The following is a 24,647-nucleotide window of genomic DNA, read 5'->3' on the forward strand; positions in this document are numbered from 1 at the left end:
CTTCGCCTCCTCTCTCTCCCTCTCTCATCGCGGTGTGCTCCACCTCCTTCCGACCACTCGACTTTTCTCTTCTTCTCACCTTTTCGCTCTCGCAGTCTCTCTCTCTGTCCGTTTCTCATCGAGTTCGCCCAGGTCGCTCGTTTCTCCATGCCTTCCTCAACCTTAATGTTGCTCGTATAGCGTAAGAGCATAGCGTGGAGTAGCATGCGAGAGAGCCTCGCCGGGGCTTCGCCGCGAGCAGGCACCGTGGGAACCTTAGGCGGGCCTCACCGCGCGCACTCGCTCGTTCGCTCGCTCGCGCTCGCGGGCCCTGTTCTGGACGCGTGTAACCTTGTAACCTCCACCGACCTCTCCCTTTCTCAATCTCCGTCTCTTCCCTTCTCGCCCTGCCGAGAAGGCGCGCGTCTCTTCGTTCGTCCTCCACTCTTGCGAAGTCTTCTTTCCGCTCCTCTTTGATCGTCTCTCGGTCTTCGTCCTCCGCTTCGTCCTTCGTCCCCGTCGGCCATATACACGCCTCGTAACGATGCGACAGGCCGCCCCGTACAGTGGTGGAGTCTTCCGAAGATGCGATCTCGATCTCGCCGGCGACGACGGCCGGCCGATGAACGTCGTCGGGACGCGCAACGCGAGACGCCGACGACGCTAACAGCAAAGAGCGCGCACTTGAAGAACGTAGGAGAGTTCGAGAGCGCAATGCGATGCGCGCTCTTGATTGCGATAAATGTAGCGTAATAAATTTCATACGCGTCAGCCATACTTCGAGGATCGCTCAGACACTCCGCCGATTGCGCGCGTGATAGCATGTTCTCGTCGTTAGGTTCGATCAATAATAAATTTCACCGTCTCGAAGCAGTAAATTCCGCGCTCTCGGCAGTTCGTCTGTGGTAAAATATCGCGGCTCAGGAGATGAGACGGATTCGTTCAATGACTCGAGTCATCACTTCTCCAAGAACGTTCACAATAGCTCCAACTGAAATTATATTTTCATAAAAAATTTTCTTTAAGAATTGTATCGTTAACCTTTCATATACACGATGATTTTTCAGTCTTTTGCTACACGATTATGGGTGGATTAATTTTTATCACTTTTACAAGTATATACAAATTATTAAATATTGCTACATATACTTTAACATCTTTAGAAAGTAATATTTGTGAAATTGTTTATTTAAACAAAAGGAAATTATAGGAATTATTATTTAATCAAGTGTTCCTATTTTAAAGAAATATACAGAGGACAAGAATTATGTATGGATTAATTATTTTGGGAACGAACATGAATTAAATATAACATATATTTAATTATTATTGTTACTTATTTTATGTATCACATATCAACATACGATAATTAAATGTGATATCAGTTGTCAAGTTAATTCGAAAGTAAAAAATATCTAGATTTATTTAGAACACATTTTGATGATGTTAATTATACTGAAGTATTAATATAAATGAAAAATTAAACACTTAAGTCTAAAACTTAAAAAGAGTCTATAAACTAAAAATTAATCTGTTTTAATGGGAGAAATACTTTTTAATAACACTTCGAAAAAAAAAATGATACGATCAATATAGTAAATTAATAAGAAGGAGGTAGTTCCCATGACATCGAGAGTTTCTTCTGACAATTCCAATGTCCCTCGAGGAAACTCATAAGTAACGACGGAAGTTTGCCACAAAGTGTCCCTATTACTACATACGGTTGAATCATCGGGCAAGAAAACAAGCAAGCAAGGGAATTTTCTGTGGTCGGCACCGCGGGATAAGGCAGCGTCGAATTAGCGTCCGGTTCGCGCTTACGTTCGGACGCTATCTTTCCCGTGGAACGAACGGCCGTGAGTCCGGTGGTAACGGCGAAGAGTGGTCGCCGACGGCCGAAGTCGGTAACCTTCTTTCCGGCGAAATTATCATAATGGCTCGGAACAGAAGCATGGCCCGGAGCGACCTCCGCTCTCGCCTGGAAACTGCCTCTCGCACGGTGCATACTCTTTACCCGGGATCTTCCGCGAGCCTAAAAGCGAGCTCTCCCGCGTGCGTGCATACGTGCGTGCGTGTCCGCCAACATGCGTGCGTGCGTGCGTGCGTGCGTGCGTGAGTGAGTGTTGCGCGCAAGAGTTGTATTTGCGCGCGTGGTTGTGGCCGAGCCTCTCCTCTTTCGCAGTCCTAGCTCGCTCTCGAAGCCGCCCCGCGCCAAGCCGGGGCAACGCCAGGTATACACACAGGTATATATCCCCTCGCACGGTAATTACGTGACGTATTAATACCAGTTATTCCGCGTCGACTGGTTCTCTCTCCCGGCCGGTCGGCCGTCTCGATCCGCAGGTGTATTCGGCCTGTTCTTTCTCCCTTTCCGCCAGTCTCTTACCTTTTCTCTCTCTCTCTCTCTCTCTCACTTATTATCTTTCGTTCTTCGTCTCTCCTCCTGCGATCTCACCTCGTCTCTCGTTCGACCTCCGCCAACGCCACTTCGCTCCGTCCGCGAAAAATACTCGCTCGCGCGCCTCACGTTTCTCTAACGAGATACTTTTCCAAAACGGCGAGACAGACGTTTGCCTCTAAACGTCTGCAAAATGTGAGCGCGCGACGGTGCGCCGTCGAAGCGCACGTTATTGCTTTCTTTGCGCTCGAGAAAGCGCAGCAAGCGAGTTCTGGCCTTCCCCGCCTCTATCAGCAAAATAAATTACAAAACAACACGTCGAGAGTCGCGATGACTTTTACTCTCTTAACACGAGTCGTTTTTCAATAGTACTTGATGTAGCTTGTTTTCCTATAACGGCATCGAAAATATGTTTATGCTTTAATATGGAAATGTGGAAATGGAATAATGATAAAGCCAAAGTTACTAACATGAAAAGAAATTTATTTCCTATTTATTTATTTAGGATTATGTAGGAAATAATTTCTATTTATTTATTTAAGATTATGTAGGCAATCAATTGAGGCGTGCTAGATACAACGTCTATAAATGTTAAAATACAGTGAAAATGCGTTTTATCGTATGAAAGGATTGTGTAAATGCTATCACATACTAATATTTAGCGTGGAAAATACTGCTACAAGCAGAAAAATGAATAGTACGACTTAAAATGTCATAAATCTAGTTGTGTAATCGATTTACTTGAACTTACAACATTTTGACTTGCATTTTATATTTGAATTTACAAAGGTTTGAAGTTTTAACAACTTTATGATTTTTTGAAAATTAGAATTACTTAATTCAAAATTTTTGCAAAGACTGATTATCTTCAATTATTATCTACGATAATTTTTATAATATTTTTGAGTAACAATTTTTAAGGAAATAAAGTTTTTCCTTTCTCCTGAAAAATTAAAAAAATGGCTCTTACATTTTATTTTGACGTGTCACAATTTTCTTTCATTCTTTAAAAAACAATAGCACACTCTTCATGTTGTCCCTCACGTTTCTATAAAGAAACTAATTGAGTAAAGCTATAAATGACTTCTGAAATAGCGCTTATTACTTTAAACTACACATCGTATCAACGTTATGATCACACAATACGAAACGAGAGCTTTAGTGCTGATAATTTTACAATTACCACGATAACCGATCGCGCATTCGCGAGCGTTTTAAGTGAAAATCACATTGAGAGACGTCGTTTTCTTCTTCTTTTTTTTTTTCATTCTAACGGAGGGACTTAGCAAGCGTATCTCGGATCTGCGCTCATCCCGCGTGGATCCATGGAGGAAAAGAGCATGCCGAAGGCCCGTAAACGATCGAATATCCGCTCCTCGGATACCGGGTCCATCGTGGTTCAGCCGGGCAAGTCGCAATCACGACCGTTAATCGCGGCGCGATTAACTCTCTTGAGAGCCTCTGCAAAAGTCCTGCATGGGTGGATTCAAGGCGAGTTCTAAGGAAGATCGTCCCGCTCGTGGAACCCTGATCCTCGGCTTCGTCTCCTCCTTCTCGTGAGATGGAACGCGCGCGAGACTAGAGATTATTCTCGATACGATTGTCGTCGATATGGACATAACACGTTGCGAATTAATATAGCACATTTTTATGAAATAATCATGGGAAAAAATAGATTGGATATAATAGTATGTTCACAAACGGGGAGATATAATTTTTGAACAATTGGAGCACGTTATATTGGGTCATCTAAAAAGTATCCGCGGTTTTTTGTCACTAGATAGTCAACACCATCTAGTAACAAAAAACCGCGGATACTTTTTAGATGACCCAATATATCAGTAAAGTAAATATTTCTATTTAAATCCTCTTCAGTGCGGAACTAACTACAGTGAAAACACTGGATGTAAATATTTAAGATATTGTTATTGTTCTATCTGCAGACTCAAAATATCATTCACGTTCTTATCTACGTTCTTATTTACCTTAGATTATTTTTTTGCTTTAAATGTTTCCTCGTTCTCTTCCTGTGTCTTTATGTATGCCGAGAGTGAAATTAAATGAATTAATAATGACTTTCTCCAATTAAATAATAGAGTTTAGATATAGCGAAGTTTAAAAATGCATCCTAATCGTTCCTATTGAATATATCACATTCTTATAATCGTTGATAATATATTAGACTTCGCGACCATGAATTTTTTGTCAATACTGCAACAATCAATAATTATGACACATTTTCAAAGATGATTATAGAAACCATTAGTTTAATAGTTGATAGGTATCTATGATTAGCGAGTATGTACTATCGAAAGGGGACCATGACATAATGATATCTCCATGGGAATTTTCTAGTCAAGCTAAATGCAACTTGAGCATACCTTGTGTGTTGAACGAAAAAATTCAATGCCGCGATTTCGCTTTACCTCTGAAGGCGATAAAAGCGGTGGAGCAGGTGACTTGTCCGAGTAAGAAATTAGCTCGAACACGTGACGACACGCGTTTATAAATACGGTAACGCGTGACGTAACGCTCGCGCGAGAAAGATGAAGTGGAAGGAGGTGGAGTTCTCCTAACAGGACGAAGGATCGCCCGGGGCGTCCTGTCGTAAACTCGACTGCTCACCGCCCAGAAGTTCGAGCTAACGAACTTATCGTCCGCGCGCGCAATATGAACGCGCGCCTGATTAGGATCGTGATTACGCGAGTGAATCCTCGAGCCGCATCGTAGGAACATCTCAATATTCGTGAGCGATTGCAGATGATCGATCATATGAAATTACGTTAATTAAGAAACGAATAACGTGAAATACAAATACAGGTCCTATACAAGTGGTAAATATTTTTTAAGTGCTGCCGTTAAGATAGTCATGAGTTTCATCGTGAAAGCTTCTACGTATTTCTCAAAATGACATTTACAATATGTCTTGATATCAGCTAGATACTCATGGTAGTTTTCTATAATTTAGATGTAAAGCTATCAAGTTGAATGGATTTGAATTTCTATCGTAAATTACAAAACCTTAAGAAAATCTTGTAAAGATAACAAAGTTTATGAATTTTAAATTCACAAATTAGTTATCGAGAGGCATATATAAGAAAAGTTTTATTAAGAATTTTATGTTATACGTTTACGTAAATTATTTTATTAACTTAACATTTAGAAACATTTAGAATTTTTTAATTTCAAAGAACACTTTATTAATTAAGGCTGATAGAGATTAATGTATGATGTAAAAATCTATTGTCAACGTTTAATGTAAATTTTATATTTAACATAAACTTTAACCTGAAATAATTAAAAACGACCCTGGTGAAAAAGATTTATTTAATAAAATTAGTTTGAAAACCTATTTCGTATGGAAAATGGTTTATCGTTCAAAATCATGGCAATGTTGTTGAGTCCCTAGATATCGCGTTCTCATCTTTTATATTCGTGCAAGGGCGGGAATATGGACCTTTAAAGTCATCGAGGGGGGTCCCGGTGCTCCTGACCTTTCCATAGTCGTCTCTTAAATGTTGATTCGCGTCGCGATATCGCGGGGATGTGCTCGACTATCGAGAGCTCTCGACAACGCGAGACAATGTTTCGGAAGCTATCTCAAACATAATATTAGTGTTTCTGTGATTATCGTAAAGTCCCATTCTCGTTTAAGCATATAAGGGTGAGTTGACTTTTCGTCAGAACGTTGCCGAAACAAGCTCGAGGGGTTAATAACGATATACAGACACGTACTGCATTCTTGCTAGAGACTGCTATAACTAAAAAGACGCTTTAAGAAAAATATGATATGTACACTTTATAAAACTCTTTTAAAGTGACTCTTAATGAAGAATAAAACCTCATAATTAATTGAATCACTCGTTTTTAAAAATGAAATGAACTAAATTTGTACTCTTTAGAATCTATTCCAACGAATTTAGAGAGCAAACGAGGACTGTATTTTAAAATTCACTGTCAGCGCTGAAAATCTATAATTTAAGTTACGTGTATTGTACATTTTCAGCACTGGTAGTGAATTTTGAAACACAGCCAGTATATATTAATTAAATGCTTCGAATATGTTGAATGAAATTAACGACAATTAAAAATTTTTATTACTGCAAATTATAATATAATAGTTGAAAATAACGAAAAAAAAAACATGTTGCATATTTCATGAACTGTTCCGGGTTATAAAATATTTAATTTTAGAATGAATTATTTATAAAGCAAAGATATCTGTAGTAGATTTATCAGGTAAGATACAAACAGTTTATATATATAGAGCTTATATGTATGTAAATTCTGTCATTAAATTTAATCCTGACAAGATACGACTGCAAATGTTAGATTTTACCACTTATACTCAAACTAAAAGCACCTTTCCAACATAATAAATGACACGGTAATGATTGCGTTCGATAAGTTTCTGTTAACAGAAACGTCTAATTTATTACCTCCTTGCTGTTACCTTCTATCGGAATAATAGTAATCTTCTATTCGGTTAAAAAACGATCCAATTCAGTAATAGCAATCAGCGTTCTCCAAATTATGCCACTTTTCTCGAAAAAGAGAGAACGAAAGTACATGCAATGAGCCAGTACACGAACGTTTTGTAGTTGCTATCGAATTGATTGGCAGGCCGGATAAATGACAGGGTAGAAGCGACAAAATGATAGTTAAATATATAAATACTTAAAAAGATTCTCGGCGCAACATTGTTACCGAGGACGCGCAGTCTTTCGTAAAGACGTCTGAGAGGCGAGCGTCTTTAACGTGCAGAAAGATCGTGGGAACCGGCTCGGTGCCAAGGTTATCGGAGCAAGTGCAACCGCCGAGCAGGTAAGCAACGCACGAGCTGGTTGAACACCTAATAATTATTAGGCGATCTATATGTCACTGGATCGACTGCGAGTCGCCGTACGGCCTTGCAGCTAGGCCGTGCGGTGTATTATACCGCAGAGCTCGATCTTCCGTAAATTACAATCTACGCTATTCCACCATTGCTATCATGTCATGCCAGTCTCGGTTGATGTTGACGAGCGCCGCGACACGTGGCAGAATTACGTAAATCCCCGTAGCAATATTCTATACTGCATTAGTTATTTGTCGGAACCTTAGGCGTTCATTAAGTGGCTTCGCGTGCAATAATCGCAATGGCAAGTTGATGAAATGATATAGCTTCCGATTGTCCGGCGTATACGAAGTCGTATTTGCTACTGTAATTATCGTTAAGCGATATTTTTTTATTTTATGATTCAAAGTATCAAGCATCGTTAATATATTCTATAAAAGTTTTAGAATAAATCTCACTCTATAAAGAGTGAAATCTCGCTCTCAAGTACTGAAAATTGAGCCGATCTTTTTCAAGATTGGTTCAATTTTCATTCTTTAGAGTGAAATTCCACTCCATAGAATTTAGAAAGTAATGGAATATATCTCTATTGGAGAGACTGACATTGTGTTGAAAAATTTTATTATTTTATTCCACCAGCAAAGTATTAGACTCTAATAACCATTCGTCTAATATGGAATGATGTTATAGATATTAATTACAGGAAGTATTTTGTTATTTCTCTATATCAAATATTAGTTTATTATATATTAGAAATATATTAGAAATTTAAAGCATAAATTCTTATACATTAAAAGATTAATAATGTTATATATGAGAAATTAACGAGCCATTAGATTTTACTAAAGATGAATAGAAAAGCAGATGTAGTATTTTACGACATTATGTGTCATTTACAACTCCAAAATTTTTTTATTTTATATTAGATTTTTATGTTCTTATAAGCGTACAGTTTTATATATCTCATAATGATTTAGCTTTTTAAATTATTCACTTTTGACGAAATTCTAAACATTAGAGGATCTCGAATAGATCTTATAATAAATTAGTTAGGATATCTTTCTTCATCGTTCCTTTAATATAAATTACGTATTATATTTTATTATACTGAATTGATGCTATGAAAATCTTAATAGCAGGAATGTTATTAAGCTTTTACTTTGTGCTCTGTTTTCTCTGATTGCCTACTTTATGTCTTTATTTTTTTCTCTTTCTTGTTCTTTAGCACTTTCAAACCAGAACTACCGCCAACGGGTATTTACAGCACCCATTTATTAGATATAAAAATTATTTCGTGCTGCTCTTTGACCATGCAATGTTGCACATTTGCTGCCTCTTCTCGATCTCCCGGCTTTCCGTCATTCTGCATTCCGTTTCGTTTCGCGAAACTCAGCTCGTCATACCACACTCGTCTCGCGTTTTTTTATCATTGATGATTGACCCTCGTCAATCCCGGGATATCTACAGATTTTTGAAAAACTGTTTGCACAAAACCTATCGGTGAATATACTTAATGACGAGATGAACAGAATGGTGCTCAAATCGACGATAGTAAGAACAGTTCCTGCTCTTCTGAACTGCCACGTCACGCGATATTAACATTCTCTACTATATGTGCTATGCGATCGAAAAGTATTCACTCGCGGCCATGCAACTGTTTTCCTCTTCTCTTTTAAATATATCAGATACAAGGTAGAAACAAATAGCGTTTGCGACACATATAATTTGATATAAATTATCATAAAGTAACGGTACTAGAATTTTATTGTACACTTGATTTTCCATAATCGAGTTTCGTGTAAGCTAAATCTCTCAATTTTGCGCAAACGGACAGCGAGTTGATATTTGATAGATATTATATGTTAGATACAAAATTACAAATCTTCTAAGAGAAGAAAGAGACGTCAAATTGCAAGACTAGGAAGCGCTCCTGCTGTTATTATAGCCTCCCGTGGTAGGTAGGTTTGCCGCAGGGCCCTTACGCGAATATATATTTTTCATGCAGGTATATCAAGAATTAACCCTTTCGCTCGAAGGGACATGCGTATATAATATATCAGGAAGAAGTTGATGATCATTTACGTGAAATGTTCAACAGAGGTGGAGAATTTTTTTTAATTTTAGCATTATTTTCGAAGTAATACAAAAAAAAATGAAATTTTCAGGACATACACAGATATTAATCATTTTTATTATAATTTTATGATTTTATTATTTTTTTTACAACATATATTATATATATTTAATTTCTGATATTGATTTAAATTCCAGCAAGTTTTACCTTTCTACAAAAATTTTAAACTGAAAACTTATAATCAATCTTTTGCTTAATTATTATTTATAAGAATCTATCTAATCTCACTCCTTTATTCTCACTTCAAACACAACTAAAAAAATGTTCGAGTTATTACCATAAATAAGTCAAGTAAACATTACCCTATCAATCATTAAAAGTATACTAATTTTATAAAAAAAATTATCAAAATTATTATAACTCAAAAAAAGTTGTTTTAAAAAATTCGTTGTTTCAAAATCATTAAAAAAGAATGGCGTTTAATAACAGAAATGATATTAGATCATATTATGGATATTCTTTATACTGATATTATTTGATTAATCAATAATTTTATGTCAAGTTAAAAAATATCTACATATATCTTCCACATTTCTTTGAAGTCAACTAAATCAATGATGCAGATATTTATGCGATATTCGGGTCATCGTACTTTTCGTAGAGGTCGTCTTGATTAGAAGAGAGATCACGAGACATTGTTGACGAAGGCAAGAGAAATAGTCGATAGGAAGGAGCCGAGAGAAACGGGCGAGAAATTGGCACATCGCGATGATCAAACGAGTGGCGGCTCATAAGGTGGTCGGGTGCGCTTGAGGGATTTTGTTAAACGGTGGGCGAAGGCAAACAGCTTGAGGTTGAGCGTTGGTACATTTGCACGACGCCTAACCGATGACCCAATGACCTCGTGCGGTGGTAGGCTCATGTAGGTCATCACCGTCGCCGAGGAGAGATCGTAGGCGGATGATTCGTCGACTCTCCTTCTTTTACTTGTGCGAGTTCTCTCTCTCTCTCTCTCTCTCTCTCGTACAGAGTCGATATCCTTTCCTATATTTCTTCTTCTCACTCCATCACTCGCTGCAAACTCACCTTTATGAAAGCGATACTTGGGATGCTTTCTTCTCGTCGTGGTTCTGTTTTGATTTTGATGGAGTGGTCCTGGAAGGACGATGGTTCTTGAGGTTGATTTGTTGTAAAACTATTCTCTGAGTTTATATGATGAGTCATCGGACTCGTTCAGCAAGTAGGTATCGTTTACGGTGCAATGCGATAGTTGACATACTTTTGTATATGGAAAAGATTTTGCTGAAGTATCTATAAATTTAGTTAGATATACAGATCGAAAAATAATTTTGTTCGACTATCCAAATTATATGAGGCGCTCAAACTGGTTGCTAGAATACTAAAACTTTGTAGCATTCTTTCGTCATACTTAAAATTCCTACATATAATTATTTTGATAGTCTAATAAAATTATTTTCTCAAATCTCTGGACAGTCTCTACAGTTAAATTTTTAGATACTTCAGTAAAATCTTTCCACGTACATCGGCATAAAAATATCTAGGTAGCAAAAACTGACGTTATCTTGTCATTTTGACAAAAAGTCCTGGATAGAAGATATGATGTGAGATTATTATTTAATTATCTAGTATATTTAAGAATGAAGTAATAAATTATTGAATAGTACACTATATTGTTAATAATTATATAATTATTACAAATATAATTTATAATTAATATTTTATATATTATAGTGAATCATCAAAGTTTGATTTATAAAATTTTACTTTAACATTTCCTACATCTCGAAAGTTCAAGACCAAGTTCACCTTCAACAGCTGGCAATGCTTGAGCACATTGAGAACAAAGGGTATTGATGCATGCATTTGCATTTTCTTTTGTAATTTCACGACGTTTCTTTGGCTTTATAACACGCCAATGACAATAATCGCAATATTTTATGTCAGGCAATTAACACGCTACAACATCTTGGCGCAATCCTGGACGAAGCTGCTCTTCCTCGCGATAACCGAAGATAACCAAAGATACCGCTGCCGAGAGCGTTGTAAAACATCTGGACGAAGGTGTCGCGGATCGATAAACACGATGGCAAATCGTCGAGTTTCACCTGTATGGTATTTAGGTCCGTGGAAACGTATCGCGCCATAGAGAGGAGACGTCGCATCGTGCGTATCCGTTAAGATCGGCACGGACGTGAGAAATATCGGCCGGCAATATAAACCGATGACACGCAGGAAAGTTTCACGAGCGTAATCGAAGACGACTCCTGTTCTTGCTTTCCTACGGCTATACTTGCTCGCGGGGACACTAAACCAGACTTGTCCGGAATCACCGTAGAGTTTATGTTAATGGCCCAATATTTCTTCTCTCGCAAGAACATTAATTCAACAGTGCATGCCTCAATGCTGAAAGTAGTATGTAAATGCGATCGCCAGGTGTTAACAGGGTCGATCATTAAATCTTTAGCATGTGCAAATTCAAATAAATCGATAATATTATAATATTTAAAAAACTTATGGCAATTCACCATAACACTTTACATTTATTCCTTCTTGATTTGAGCGCATATGCGTGTAAAATAGTTTACATTATTATATTCTGCATTGTAATATTTGTTGAAATTTATCATAACTGTTGTTAGGATTGACTCTGTTAACGGAATTAATGCAAGAGAGAGATAACACATTTATATTTCTTCTATTGTAAAGTTCTTGACGTTTCGATATTATATTTTTACACAATACACACGCAACACACACACACATATACACATGTTTACGAAAAAATAGTTTTACTGAAGTGTCTAAAAATTTAACTATTATAGATACAGATCTGACAATAATTTTGTTGGACTATCGAAATAATTATGTAACAAATTACTTGAATGTCAAAACTTTTTTCTCAGCATTGCTCATCATGCTTGAGTTTTTTCTACAAAATTATTTTGGTAAATATAATAAAATTATTTTCAAATCTATATTTAACTAAATTTTTAGATATTTTATTTTTATTCCGTTACGTTTTTCTAATTAATGTAATTTCTATCCAATAATTATTTTCTTGTACTACTAAAAAGTTTTTATACTTGAAATGTGTAGACACATAGAAAGTCATTTATTCAAGATACTCCAGTTTGAGCAAAGGATACGTGTAAATAGTATATCATCGCGAAATCGCCCTGTTATATAGAGGATTAACGAGTAGGGGAGTCGCTAATGGCTCTTGATAACAATGCCAGAGTACCTCGTAATAAATTAATCAGCATACAGGAAACGGCCATACATTTGTAAACAGACGATCTACGTCATTCGTGGCTGAATTCCACACGAAACTAGCGTTTGCCAGCGGCCGATCGGAATATTCATGCGTGCGACGACGGTTTATTGACTCGCGCTCCGAAATTCTTTATATAATTCTTTAGAAAATTTGAATGATTCCAATAAATAAGCAGAGAAGGTCACTACGTATCTATCTCTCGAACGCACTACCGTTTGGTTCTTAAAATTATGTAAATCCTCAATAACTGTTTATCATGGCGAGTTCATGAATGGCGAGCATAAAGCCGAGAAACCACAATAAAATGCCTCTAGAAATAATAAAATGCGCAGAATTTTTAAAATTCAAATCAATGTTGATTGTAAAAGAGAAATACGCTCGTATTCTTCATGTTATACATATAAATCGGCGTTTTATGCTACACTGATAAAAAACTGTGTGTATCAAAACGGCTATCAAATGTTGAGTGAAATGATTTTAATTAAACGTTCAATTCATATAACCAAAATTAATTTTACTTTTCTAAATATTTAAGCAAGTTATTACCGAACATAATAATATAATCAACCATTTAATAATAATTACTAAATATTTAGAAAAGTAAAAATAATTTTTGATTATATTAACTGAACATTTAATCGAAATTTCATTCAACATGGGGTAGCTATTACTAGACTCTTTCTTCAGTGTAAGCAAAATTCGTCTGAACAAAAGTCTTAATTCACGTTTGACTTAAGGTAATCGAAAGCAGCAGTCGTTTGCCTGTTAAGGAGAAAATCGTTGAAACGTACATATTGTCCACGTTGCCGTTTCTAAAACCTATTTGACGTAAAGAGAAACGCTTTTACAATATATTTATCTGAACATCTAAAAACAAATCTTCTGCGCGATACATGCTCTATACAGACAGACATACGCACTCTTTCTCTCTCTTTCTCTGTTTCTTTTTCGTTAAATTTGACTCATACGCGCACTCGCGCGCGGTCTCTTGCACAGTCGTGTTAAATTTCTAAGTCGTACATCACGAACGTTAATGAAATTCTTTTATTGCGCGTCGCATCCCGTACGACCGTCTTAATCAACGCGGCTGTCGCCACGAAACGAAAAGAATTAGCATTTTAAATCACGCGCTCCGCGGGTGTTTGCCACCCCGCGCCTTCGCGGCACCGACTTCTCTTTCCCTCACCTTCCCTTCCAACGGGCCCCCACATCTCATCCCAGTAATTCGTTTATTATTATCGAGGCGGATCGGAAGATTGATCGTCACTCCCCGATGTTTATAATTATTTCGAGCGATACCACGGCGCGTTATACGTCACTCCGGAATGAACGCGTCTCGCCTCGTCTTTGGTGGACACTCACCCACGAGAACAGGCCCACCTACATACCGTAACGCTCACGAGAATCCACACACACACACACACTGACGTATTCGTATGCGCGAAAGGAAGAAAGCGATAGGTTCAACCTCGACGTTTTTTTTTCTACCTGGACAGATAGCTCCCCTCTGCCCTCTCCCGGTACCCCCCTTTTTTTGAACCGCGCGACGGGATCATCAATCTGCGTCTCGCGGACTCCTTCGAGGATACGCCACGCGTTTGCCGCCGCAAAGATCGTTCAGGGTCCCTGGTGAGGTCTCTCTGATACGCCCGCATCAAGGTTCTCTCTTTCGTCTCTCCTTCCCGTCACATCCCGACAATTTCCACGATTCTTCCGCTTTATCGATGTATCACGGTATTGCGCGACATTCAGCAGACACGTCCGCGCTAATGAAGCCACGTCTCTTTGACGAGTAGCATTATTGTTCGTCGAGAGAAAGCATAGCGCGAGATCTTGGCATCGGACAGTTCTTTCATTGTAGCTTCAACGTACTTCACCATGGTTTATTACGGTATTACGAGGTAGTCCGAGCGACCTTCGACACTGAATTCCGCGATGACTTCACTTGATTGTTACGCGTGAAAAATTTACCGTTAGCAGCTTTTCTCTTTCCAACGAAACAGTCCTTATTAAAGAAATAGAAAATCTTTCTATTTCTATCCAGTAAGAAAAAAAAGCTGTTTCTTATCGATTTTAAAATTCCATGATCGACAGCACTCGAAACTGGTCGTAATTTCATTTAGTGGAGAGTTACGTGAAAGATTCATGATCATTCATAGTCAATATATTCTCATTTCTTTGTTAATTGATTAAAATCCTGTTTTGATTTAAAAGAAAGATTCTAAAATTTATTTTTTTTTTATTTTTACTTTTTAGTACTTTAGACAAAAATGTGCATAATAATTTCTATTTCAATAAATAAATGAAGGTAGAAGTATTTAAAATTTGATACTTTTATAACAGCTACAATACAAATAGTTTTTATATATAACAAGATTCTTCTTTTATCTCGAATTTTTATATAGGAATATTGATTTGCATCAATCTCCACGAAGTCGATAATGGCTTCATTGAATCAAAGTCAATATAATTATTGCTTTTTTTTCGAAGATTTAATACTTTTATTTCATTTGCACGGAAAATTCCGGATTATTCTAATTATAGGAAACCGCATTTTTTCCGACATCGATCCACCACTATAACTCGTTATCGCGCTATTAAGTCATTATAATCACTTTTATCGAGGAAAATTAGACTTCTGTAATCATCTTCAAAGGAGATTTATCGTCATTGAACTTTGATATGACTTATTATACGACACGAATGTGCATACAAAAAGTTCACCTTTGTCTCCGTTGAAAAAATTTCTTCGTACTACTTTTGCGTCCCGGAACATATTTATATCTAATAAATGTTAAATAATTTATCGCTTATTCGAATATTCAAATTTCTAAAAATCCATTTCCTAAAAAATTAACTTTTAGAAGATGGGTATCTATTGTAAAATCTTAAACTTTTTTCTTGAATAAAAGATTTGTTACAATTTTTAAAATTTTACAATTTTTCCTTGAGCAAGATTATTTGTTATAATTCACTATTTTATTGTATTTCTTATCTCAAAATACGACACTATTTCAGAACTATTATAGTAACTTTCTTATAAAGGTTAAAATTTTATTTTTCTACAATATTTTGAAAATATTTGACATTAACTTATTAAAAAATAATGATTATTAAAAAAAGAAGTGATAAATATAAATATTTAGTACATTAAATATTTATTAATTAAAAATTTATATTTAATGTACATTTTATGTTTATTATAACAACAAAGAAAAATAAAATATATAATAATAAATAAGCAATGAATAAAATAAAAAAATTGACATTTGTGTTATAGCACCGTTTGTGTCAATTCCGATCGACTTTCGTCCAATTTAAATATTGATAATTAAAGATAGCGATAAACCTTCGCCAACAAACGGTACAAAATACAGTGGCAACTATCGGGAATCGCGGCGCGGCGCATCAAGCCTCGTGGCGAGTCTTTTAACGAGCAGAAACCACGGATCGATGCTGTTAATCCAACGCGGCGGAGACGGTATCGTCTGATTGCGGCTACGACGTCACGCGGACTGCTAAAGTACGAGCCAAGGCGAACGAGCACTGAGCAGTCGACTCGGATAGATGGCTACGGTGGTTGGTAACGGTACCGAATCTGCATATACCGTACCGTATACACGTTTACGCCGCGCGCACAGTCGGCGCTATCGGGGAACCGCATCATGCTAATTCGCATCCTCCGTCGGCCGTTGAGATTCTCTCGCGCGGATCGTCCCTCGGCAGGACCACGGGCGTCCTGATTTCGCTCGCGAAACCTAGCCAGGTCGATACGCGTCTATTCCTATCTGTCCGGTTTTCTCCTTGTAGAATAATTCTCCTTGTAGTCGTTTCCGCGCGTTTAGACGCGTTTAGACGCGTTTGGACGCGTTTAGAGCGATGCTAAAGCGTGATTACAGTCCGTTGATTTTCAGAGGATAAGAATGTTAGATATTGATAACATAAAATTAATGAAATTATGGAATGTGTACGCCTACGAGTGAAAACGTGTATGTAAAACAAAGTATTAATGCATGTATATATGAATCGTATATTATAGATACACATAAATTGTATACGCAGACAGAACGATTTTATCGAAGTGTCTAAAAATGTAGCTGAATACGGATCTGGAAATAATTTTATTCATCTTTCCGTGTTAAAATAATTAAAAATCGGATAAAATATAATATATTTTGTATTGATTAAAAATTTCTTTCACAAAGACAAAGATTATTCATTTGATCAACTGTTATTGTAAATGAAAAAGTCTATCTTCATCATATTCTTTCTTAGGTAAGTGCGCTAATAATTTTTTTTTTTATTTTATTAATCTTTTTTCATTTGCCGATTATTGTCGCTTTTCCATTCTTGCAAATGTTCATCCATGATTCTGCAAACGCATGCGCGATATGAGAACGATTTGGAGAAGGCGGGCCGAGATGTCGGCGAAAGAGACGAAAAGAAAAAGGAGCGTAGTCGCGAGTTTCTGCCGATGAATCACTCTCGGCGGTATCGGACGATCTGGACAAGCTCACCCGCATGCTCGAAACATGTTTATCTCCGATTTCGCGTGTCAACTTCGCATCATTGTACGCGATTTCCTTCTCTTTCTCTCCCTTTCTAGCCTCATCGCCGATGCATCGATATCGCGGAAGTGCGGCGCCGCTGTCCGGAGCATTAAATGGGACTTTCGTCGATCCCTCTGGAAGGGACGAGACGACAACGGACGGACTCTCCCGTCTGGACCCCCTCATGTGGTCCCTCTCGCGAAGTAAGGTGAGAGCGGAAAAGGATGGAGAAGCGACGAGATGAAGAAGGAAGGAAAAGAGGAGAACCCATTCCTTCGTTAGAGCCGCGGGGCGGAGGTTGGCATCCAGGCGCTTCTCAGCGGGGCGCCGTTTCTTCGAGTCTCGGCTCTCTCGAGCAGAAGAATCTCGTACGTGAAAGACTCCCTTCCTCATCTTCTTCTTCTTCTTCTGCGTCGTCGTCGTCTTCTTCTTCTTCTTCTGCGACCGCTGCTTCTCATCCGTTCTCCGTTTCGCTTTTAACGTGCCAGCCTCTCCTGGTCCCGCATCACTGCTAGCCTTGCGCGAGCTAGAGCGAGTGGTCTCTCTTTCTCTCCTTTTTTTTTTCCTCTCTTTTTCTCTGAGTCGCTATCTCTTCCGAGAACACGAGCGCTGCGTCGCGTCTCATCGATGCGCCGCATATACGCCCACGCATTGTTATGAGTCGCAATTTGCCAGGGTACGTCCTAGACGGTGTTTTCTTTTGGCTGCAAGGTTTGAGTATGCTCTCAATGATTTCGTTCTCTCGGTTCCGCGTTCCAAAGATCGAGAGTCCTCCAGAATGTCGAAGCTGCGTCGTCTTCTTAAGATCCGCGATAATTTCAGTCTAATATTATCGATATATTGTATTAATAGAGAGTTGAAAACTTGACACAAAAAGGAACAATTACAAACAAATTGAAGCACAGAAAAGATGAAATGTCGTACTATTTACTTGGAAAAAATATAGGAAGCTATCTATCTCATGATATAATCTTTGCATTAACTTTATATTTTTTATAAATAATTTTATTTTTATAACAGATAATTATTTCTAAACTTATTAATTTTACTTAGGATCTTTTTCTACGATAAAGATAATTTTCTAGTACACTTGCCTGTATTTCTTTAATTGATATTTCTTTTATTATTAATTAATTATCATAACTATAATGTAGCGTTACAAGTAATTATTATTACTAATTAAAAATTTCTAGGAAGAAGATAAGTTACGAAATGATTATTCTAAATTACTTGAAGAAATTTAACCTTGAGACGCTTCAAGTTTCCACGTATCCAACATCGCCAACGAGCAGCGTGCATTAAAATAATTCACATTATTCGCTTCAATACTCGACAAGTTGAGGCGCAGATTTGCGAAGGCTCGTCGGCAGCTTGTTCCGGTCGCCTCGTTTTCAGCATTGTCACGCGCACGCGTTGCCCCGTCATTTGCCAATTATCGCGAGTGAAAGCACACTCGAGTAACGCGAAGTAATTGCGTTACGCGGACAGATGAGCGCAATCGCGTACGCTCGCACGGCGGACAATCGCGCAAGAACACGCGCGGTCGTTACTCAACAGAGTAATCGCGTCGTCGTCCACTTACTACCTTCTTTCGCATGTATATGTGTGTGCAGTCCACGCGCGGAAAAAATACGCGGTCCGGTAATAATCGCGGTAATCGCGCCCAGAGAATGCGGCAGAGATACGTTTATAAGGACGTAACGGTTTGCAGGACATCTCGCGTGATCGCACAGTGGAAAGGCATTGTCGTCGCTCGCAATATCGAGGTCCGTCATAGGAAATCATCGATCGCCGAAATCGCTTTAAAACGGAAGAACTAAGTTTAAATTTTGTCTTTATATGGATTGTGTTGTGCACGAATATACGAAATTTATGTATATTAATTGAATAAATGTATAACATACGTCGTAATAATTTTAAGTGAAAGAATATTATAAAATGATACAGTTTTTTATTAAACGTACACACTGATTGTAACGATCATTACTCCAGACCGCAATATTGAACTTCTGTCCTGTGGGAAAAAAGTTACAAGTTCTCTTAGAAATGCACGTGTTACAGCAAAAAAAAAAGGGGGATAACTAAATCCGTCGAAATAGCCTGTCTAGAATTGCAGCGGACATTAACCTCGATGATACGATGATGATGGGGATAATGATGATGATGACGATAATAATGGTGATGCCGGTCGATGAACCGGTACAGCCGAGCGCACAGCTTTCGGCGAAATTTGTACGACTGCGATCGAATCACCGACACCGGCGGCGTCTCACGGGCGATTGTATTTGCGTGTACTTGAACGTGCCGTGTTATGGCACGTATATCGCGGCGTGTATTTGCCTTTGCACAATATTTGCAGGCACTTGAGAGTATCGCCGTGAAAGACTCATCCGGGTTCCGGTACAGGTGTCATACCTCTCCGTAATCATTCGTAAGAATATCCCCGGTGACTTCTTGGAAGTGGCTAGCACACGTAGCGAAGTGGTGTACGCGGTTAAATGAGCGCGTTACGTATCCCTAACAAATCTCTGCTGCGAGGCACGAATTGCTTCAACGGTCTCTCGGTGAAACGGACCGTTAGCTACGCGGTGGTCGGCACGAGCGAAGTCCGAGAAGAGGACCTCTGTTCGTTACGTCACGCCTGTCTGATGAGGATGATCGCCCTGAGCGACATAGAAATTCGCATTATAGACATGCATGGCGTAACCCGTTCGTCAGATTTTTTTTTTCATCCTGCTGATCAGAAATGAATAAAAGTGCTCTTGATGCTTAGGATATTCAAGGATGATTGTTGTTAATATCTTTTACACGTGATCAAGGTTACGTGATCACGATTATTAGATATTCGTCGCTAAATCGCATGCGTCAGAGTCTTATCTTGCGTTGACGTTAATCGTATGAAACATCAATACAATAATTTATACAGCTATACTTATCGGTGAATGGATAGGTATATGTATCTTTGAAAATGAGCTAGGTACGGGTTTAGATAGGTAATATTTCAACCAAAGGATTGCGTACCGAAAAGTGAAAGAGCCTGGTTCTCTTTTATGCCGGAGTCGCGAACTCGATGACGCGTGACTGCATAGATAAATCTCATTGCGCAACAGGCTTATCAGACTCCCTGCGTACGTTGAAATTTTCCTACAAACCTCGAGACACTTTAAGGAAGGGATAGATGAAGGTCATACGTATAACTAGGACAAGTTAAAACGTCGGCTTTTGACATTTAGCTTTAAAGCGAGATGTACAGGTGTAAATAATTCATGAAAATTACTTTAAAAGATTTGTAATTTGCATTTTTAAAGAGTAGAGAGAAATGGATTCATTTAAATGGTACCACTAATGTAAACTTAACTTTAATCTCAGTTAAAAAAAAAAATTTTTTTTATTTTATTTAATTCTAAAAAAAATTAGAAAAAGATAAATAGTTCAGTTGAAATTAAATAACCGTGTTTATATACATAAGGGGAATTTTATTTTCAATCGAGAAGGGGATCTTGATGTTTAATAACATGCAAATTGTTGCAAATATGATGCTTATTAACATCATTATTAAATTGACGATCAATCTAATTCGAGATGTTAATATTTAAGTTTTAATTTGTGATCGCATTTCAAATCTGACAAATCGTATTGGCATGTAGTTTATAAAACCGAAAAATGTATTTGTAAAAATTTGCATATAAATATTATTGAGCATCAAGATGAGCTTCAATAAAAAAATAAGATTATTTCTTTTAATTGATTTATTATTTAATTCTTATTTAAAAAAATTGTAAGAAGTAGAGTTGCATAAAATATAGATATATTTTACGTTTTTAAATAATTTTTCTAATTTTTCACGTGTAATATTTCAAAATGTTCGAATTCCGCAAGCTCGATCAACTTATTCGCCGTCTTGATCCGTCTCTCGCGCAGATCTCGGGACAAGATAACAAAGAGATTGTACCGTGTAACGTGAAAGCGAGATCAGCATCTTAGGTAAAGACGAGTCTTCACATTATCAAGCGTTTCGACGCCTTCGTTTCTGTTTTTAGCTGTGCAAAGGGGGCGAGTGCCGCCATCGCAACCCTCGCTGCCGGGTCTGCCGGGCCAATTCGCCCTGACGAACGGGGACGCGGTCGCGTGTGCTAGCCTAAACGGACACTCTTACCTCTCGTCGTACATAAGCCTGCTGCTGAGGGCGGAGCCCTATCCAACCTCGAGATATGGCCAGTGCATGCAGCCCAACAACATCATGGGCATCGACAATATCTGTGAGCTCGCAGCGCGGCTGCTCTTCTCGGCGGTTGAGTGGGCTCGGAACATCCCGTTCTTCCCGGATCTTCAAGTGACGGACCAGGTGGCCCTGCTCAGGTTAGTGTGGAGCGAGCTGTTTGTCCTGAACGCGAGCCAATGCTCAATGCCTCTCCACGTGGCGCCGCTTCTAGCGGCGGCAGGCCTTCATGCCTCGCCGATGGCAGCGGATCGCGTGGTCGCCTTCATGGATCACATCAGGATCTTCCAGGAGCAAGTGGAGAAACTCAAGGCGCTTCACGTCGACTCCGCAGAGTACAGCTGCCTCAAGGCCATCGTCCTCTTCACCACTGGTGAGTCTGAGATAATTTTATTCAACCACTCTGTACTCTGATTTAAGTTGGAGTGTATTTTATAAATGTTTTTCCTTCTACTTTGACGATAAAAATATATCGCGATAAATTATGACAATTGAAAATACGTGCTTCTAAATCCGCGAGTTTTGTTAATCTTTAGATTTAAAAATCTTACAGTTTTTCCTCTCCTCAAGTAAGAAGATTCGCTATAATTTATTTTGTTGTATATCCTTATTTCAAAACATGGCACTTTAACGCTACTATAGTGGTTTTCTCAATCTGTAAAGATTAAAAAGTCTAGTTTTGTATTCGCTACAAATTACGCCAGCCACTGAAAGTTGTTTTTTTTTTCAAGCTTTGTCAAGTAGTTCTTTATGTTGAAGAAAAAAGAAACTCACGGCATACAAATATTATCCTATGAAATATTATCTAGACATCACGAGCGCGCGATGACAGATTTGTCATGAATTCCTTTTGAAAAACGTGTTGAGAGAACCAGAAAGCCATCCTGCTTCGCGTTTTTGCGTCTCGTAGCACGAGCCAAGAGTCTTCACGACGTATTCCCTACGTTACAACGATACTTTGGTCGTCGTCCGTATTACCCGCGCCTGCCTGCCTGTCCCGCCTGTAATCGTCATGACGATGCTATCTCGAAGACGCTCGTTGTCACGTAGCCGCGATTCTCGACGGGCCTAGAGAGGCTAGCAGCGCACCGAGAGAGGGACAATGCTCTTTCTCTTCCTCCGATCGTGAAGCCTCATGGTTCCTGTACCACGTACCGGGTAGTAGGAGAGCGCGCGCCGGAAGAACTCTCCGAGCATAAGCGGAATGGGTCTCTCCATCTCGCTCTCTATGTCTCCCAGAGAAGATGTACGTTCTCTCTCTCTCTCTCTCTCTCTCTCTCTCTCTCTCTCTCTCTCTCTTTCTCTCTCTCGACGTTGTCCGTTGCTCGCTGACCGCGGGCTGCGTCTAATCGACGTGGCAGAGATATTATCGCCACCGGTACGCCTGCGACTGTCATCCAGCAACGCGATCCCCGTCGGGACCAGGAGACGACGACGACGGGATGACGACAATTCACTGACGTAACAATGTGTAACGCCGCGACGGTGTACGTACCGTACCTTCGTTGTGTCGCGATCGTCATCGAGCCGTTGAGACAATGCGTTTCTCCACTTCCCTCTGTCCGTCTCCCGCCGCAACGTGTTCTCACTCCCCGAAGCCAATCTCTAGTCCCGGTATCTATCTCCTGCCTTTCCCTCTATCTCTCTCTCCCTCTTTCGGCGCATCCGATGACAACCGCATCCTGTCCGAACGAGCGCTCGCGCGAGCTATCTCCCGGCCCATCTGCTCCTTTCTCCAGGAGGAGAAACCACCACCATCGTATACACAACACGTACACCGAGAGGATTTCGGACTGGGCGAGATCCTCTCCTGCCGGTGTGTTCTCTTGTTGGATACGTGCACGCACGTTCGCACGCACACGACTCGCGACCGGGCGGTAGATTTCAGTCAGGGGGGGTCGACGAGGACGATGAGGAGAACGGCGGCGGTGGTGACCACGACGATAGCCCATGCTAAAGCATCTCGCCGTAGATACGAGACGGGAGGCTATTTATTTCCGTGCTATATGGGCACGCTTAGCTTAGCTTAGCTTATGCTAATGTCCCCATTCTCGGGGAACCTCCACCTCCTTCTTTTTGCCCCGCTCGACTTTTTCTACTCTTTTTGCGCCCAGACGCGATCGCTGGACCTCTAGTTCTTTTCTTCCTCGCGTATCCTTCCTATATGGGTGAGCCTTTCTTCCTTCTTCTCCCTTACGACTTAACGTTTAAAGCTTAAACCTGCAGCTCAGCTTATATACAATCCTTTTTAAATGTAATTATATTTTTATGAGCGTAGAATGTGTGTTTGTGTGTGTTTGATGAATAGATCAGAAAAAGGTTTCTTGACTAATTTCAGATCCGAATGAAAAAGAATAATATGTTACACACACACACACACACACACACACACACACACACACACACACACACACACACACACACACACACACACACACACATATATATATATAAAAGTAGAATATAAATGTAAAGTTTTAATTAATTTTCTTATTTATATTAAATTTTAAATAAAAGTATTGTTAAAGTAAAATAAAATATATTACCAAAGAAATATATTTTTATCGTTTGTAATTTCTAACGCGATATTAAAATTTTACTTCTTTACTTACAATCATAAATATTTTAAAATGTTATAAAGCCTATCTCAAAAAGATTTTAAATCTCAGATTTATGTGTATGAGAGTATTTCAAATATTCACTTTTAATTTATTGATAATAAGAGTACGCATACAGGTTGAGAATAAATACTGCTTATTAAATTTCCGATAACACATCTCATAATAAGTGTTGATAATGCCAGCAACCGACGAGATAAGCTTATTATTTATCACAGTTAAGGGGTTAAAGGATCACTATTGTGAAGGTTAAAAAGCGAATGGGCTAGGACATCGTTTCGTTCAATTTAACATAATGGAAGGCAAAAGCGTGGAAACGGTTTGTAACCCACGGTCGTGAATGAATTCGTTTGAAATGAAAAGCAGAATGAATGTTCGCACGTACCGTAGCACGTTATTACGCTAATCGAGGTGTGTCACTTTAGCGAAACGCAGAAATAATAAATGCGAAATGCATTATTAATTGCACCGAGGCTGGTATGCTGTTTTAAGATTTCATTTCGAGATAATAAACGGTCGCCGCTCAAATTTTTGCTCCATTTGCTCTATAAATAGGAGCGTTTGATACTTGATGTGATCGTGAGAAATATTTAATATCGCGACAACGGTTATCTTAACCGGTCTAATATGCAAATTACTATTACCAGAAAACGTACGTCATAATGTCTTGTGTTAAG

At 38.8% G+C, this 24,647-nt stretch overlaps 1 protein-coding gene across 4 annotated transcripts in view; it reads left to right on the forward strand.

The window, feature by feature from the left end:
* Positions 1-24,647, forward strand: part of svp (COUP transcription factor 2) — a 305,103-nt gene that overhangs the window by 209,170 nt on the left and 71,286 nt on the right. For all 4 annotated transcript variants that reach the window (XM_087410975.1, XM_087410976.1, XM_087410972.1 and 1 more), the window contains one exon: positions 21,174-21,725. In XM_087410975.1, the coding sequence (XP_087267101.1) occupies positions 21,174-21,725 (552 nt within the window). The remainder of the gene's footprint in view (positions 1-21,173; positions 21,726-24,647) is intronic.

Source organism: Acromyrmex echinatior, chromosome 11 (assembly GCF_024713525.1).
Source record: "Acromyrmex echinatior isolate Ae372 chromosome 11, ASM2471352v2, whole genome shotgun sequence".
NCBI lineage: Eukaryota > Metazoa > Arthropoda > Insecta > Hymenoptera > Formicidae > Acromyrmex > Acromyrmex echinatior.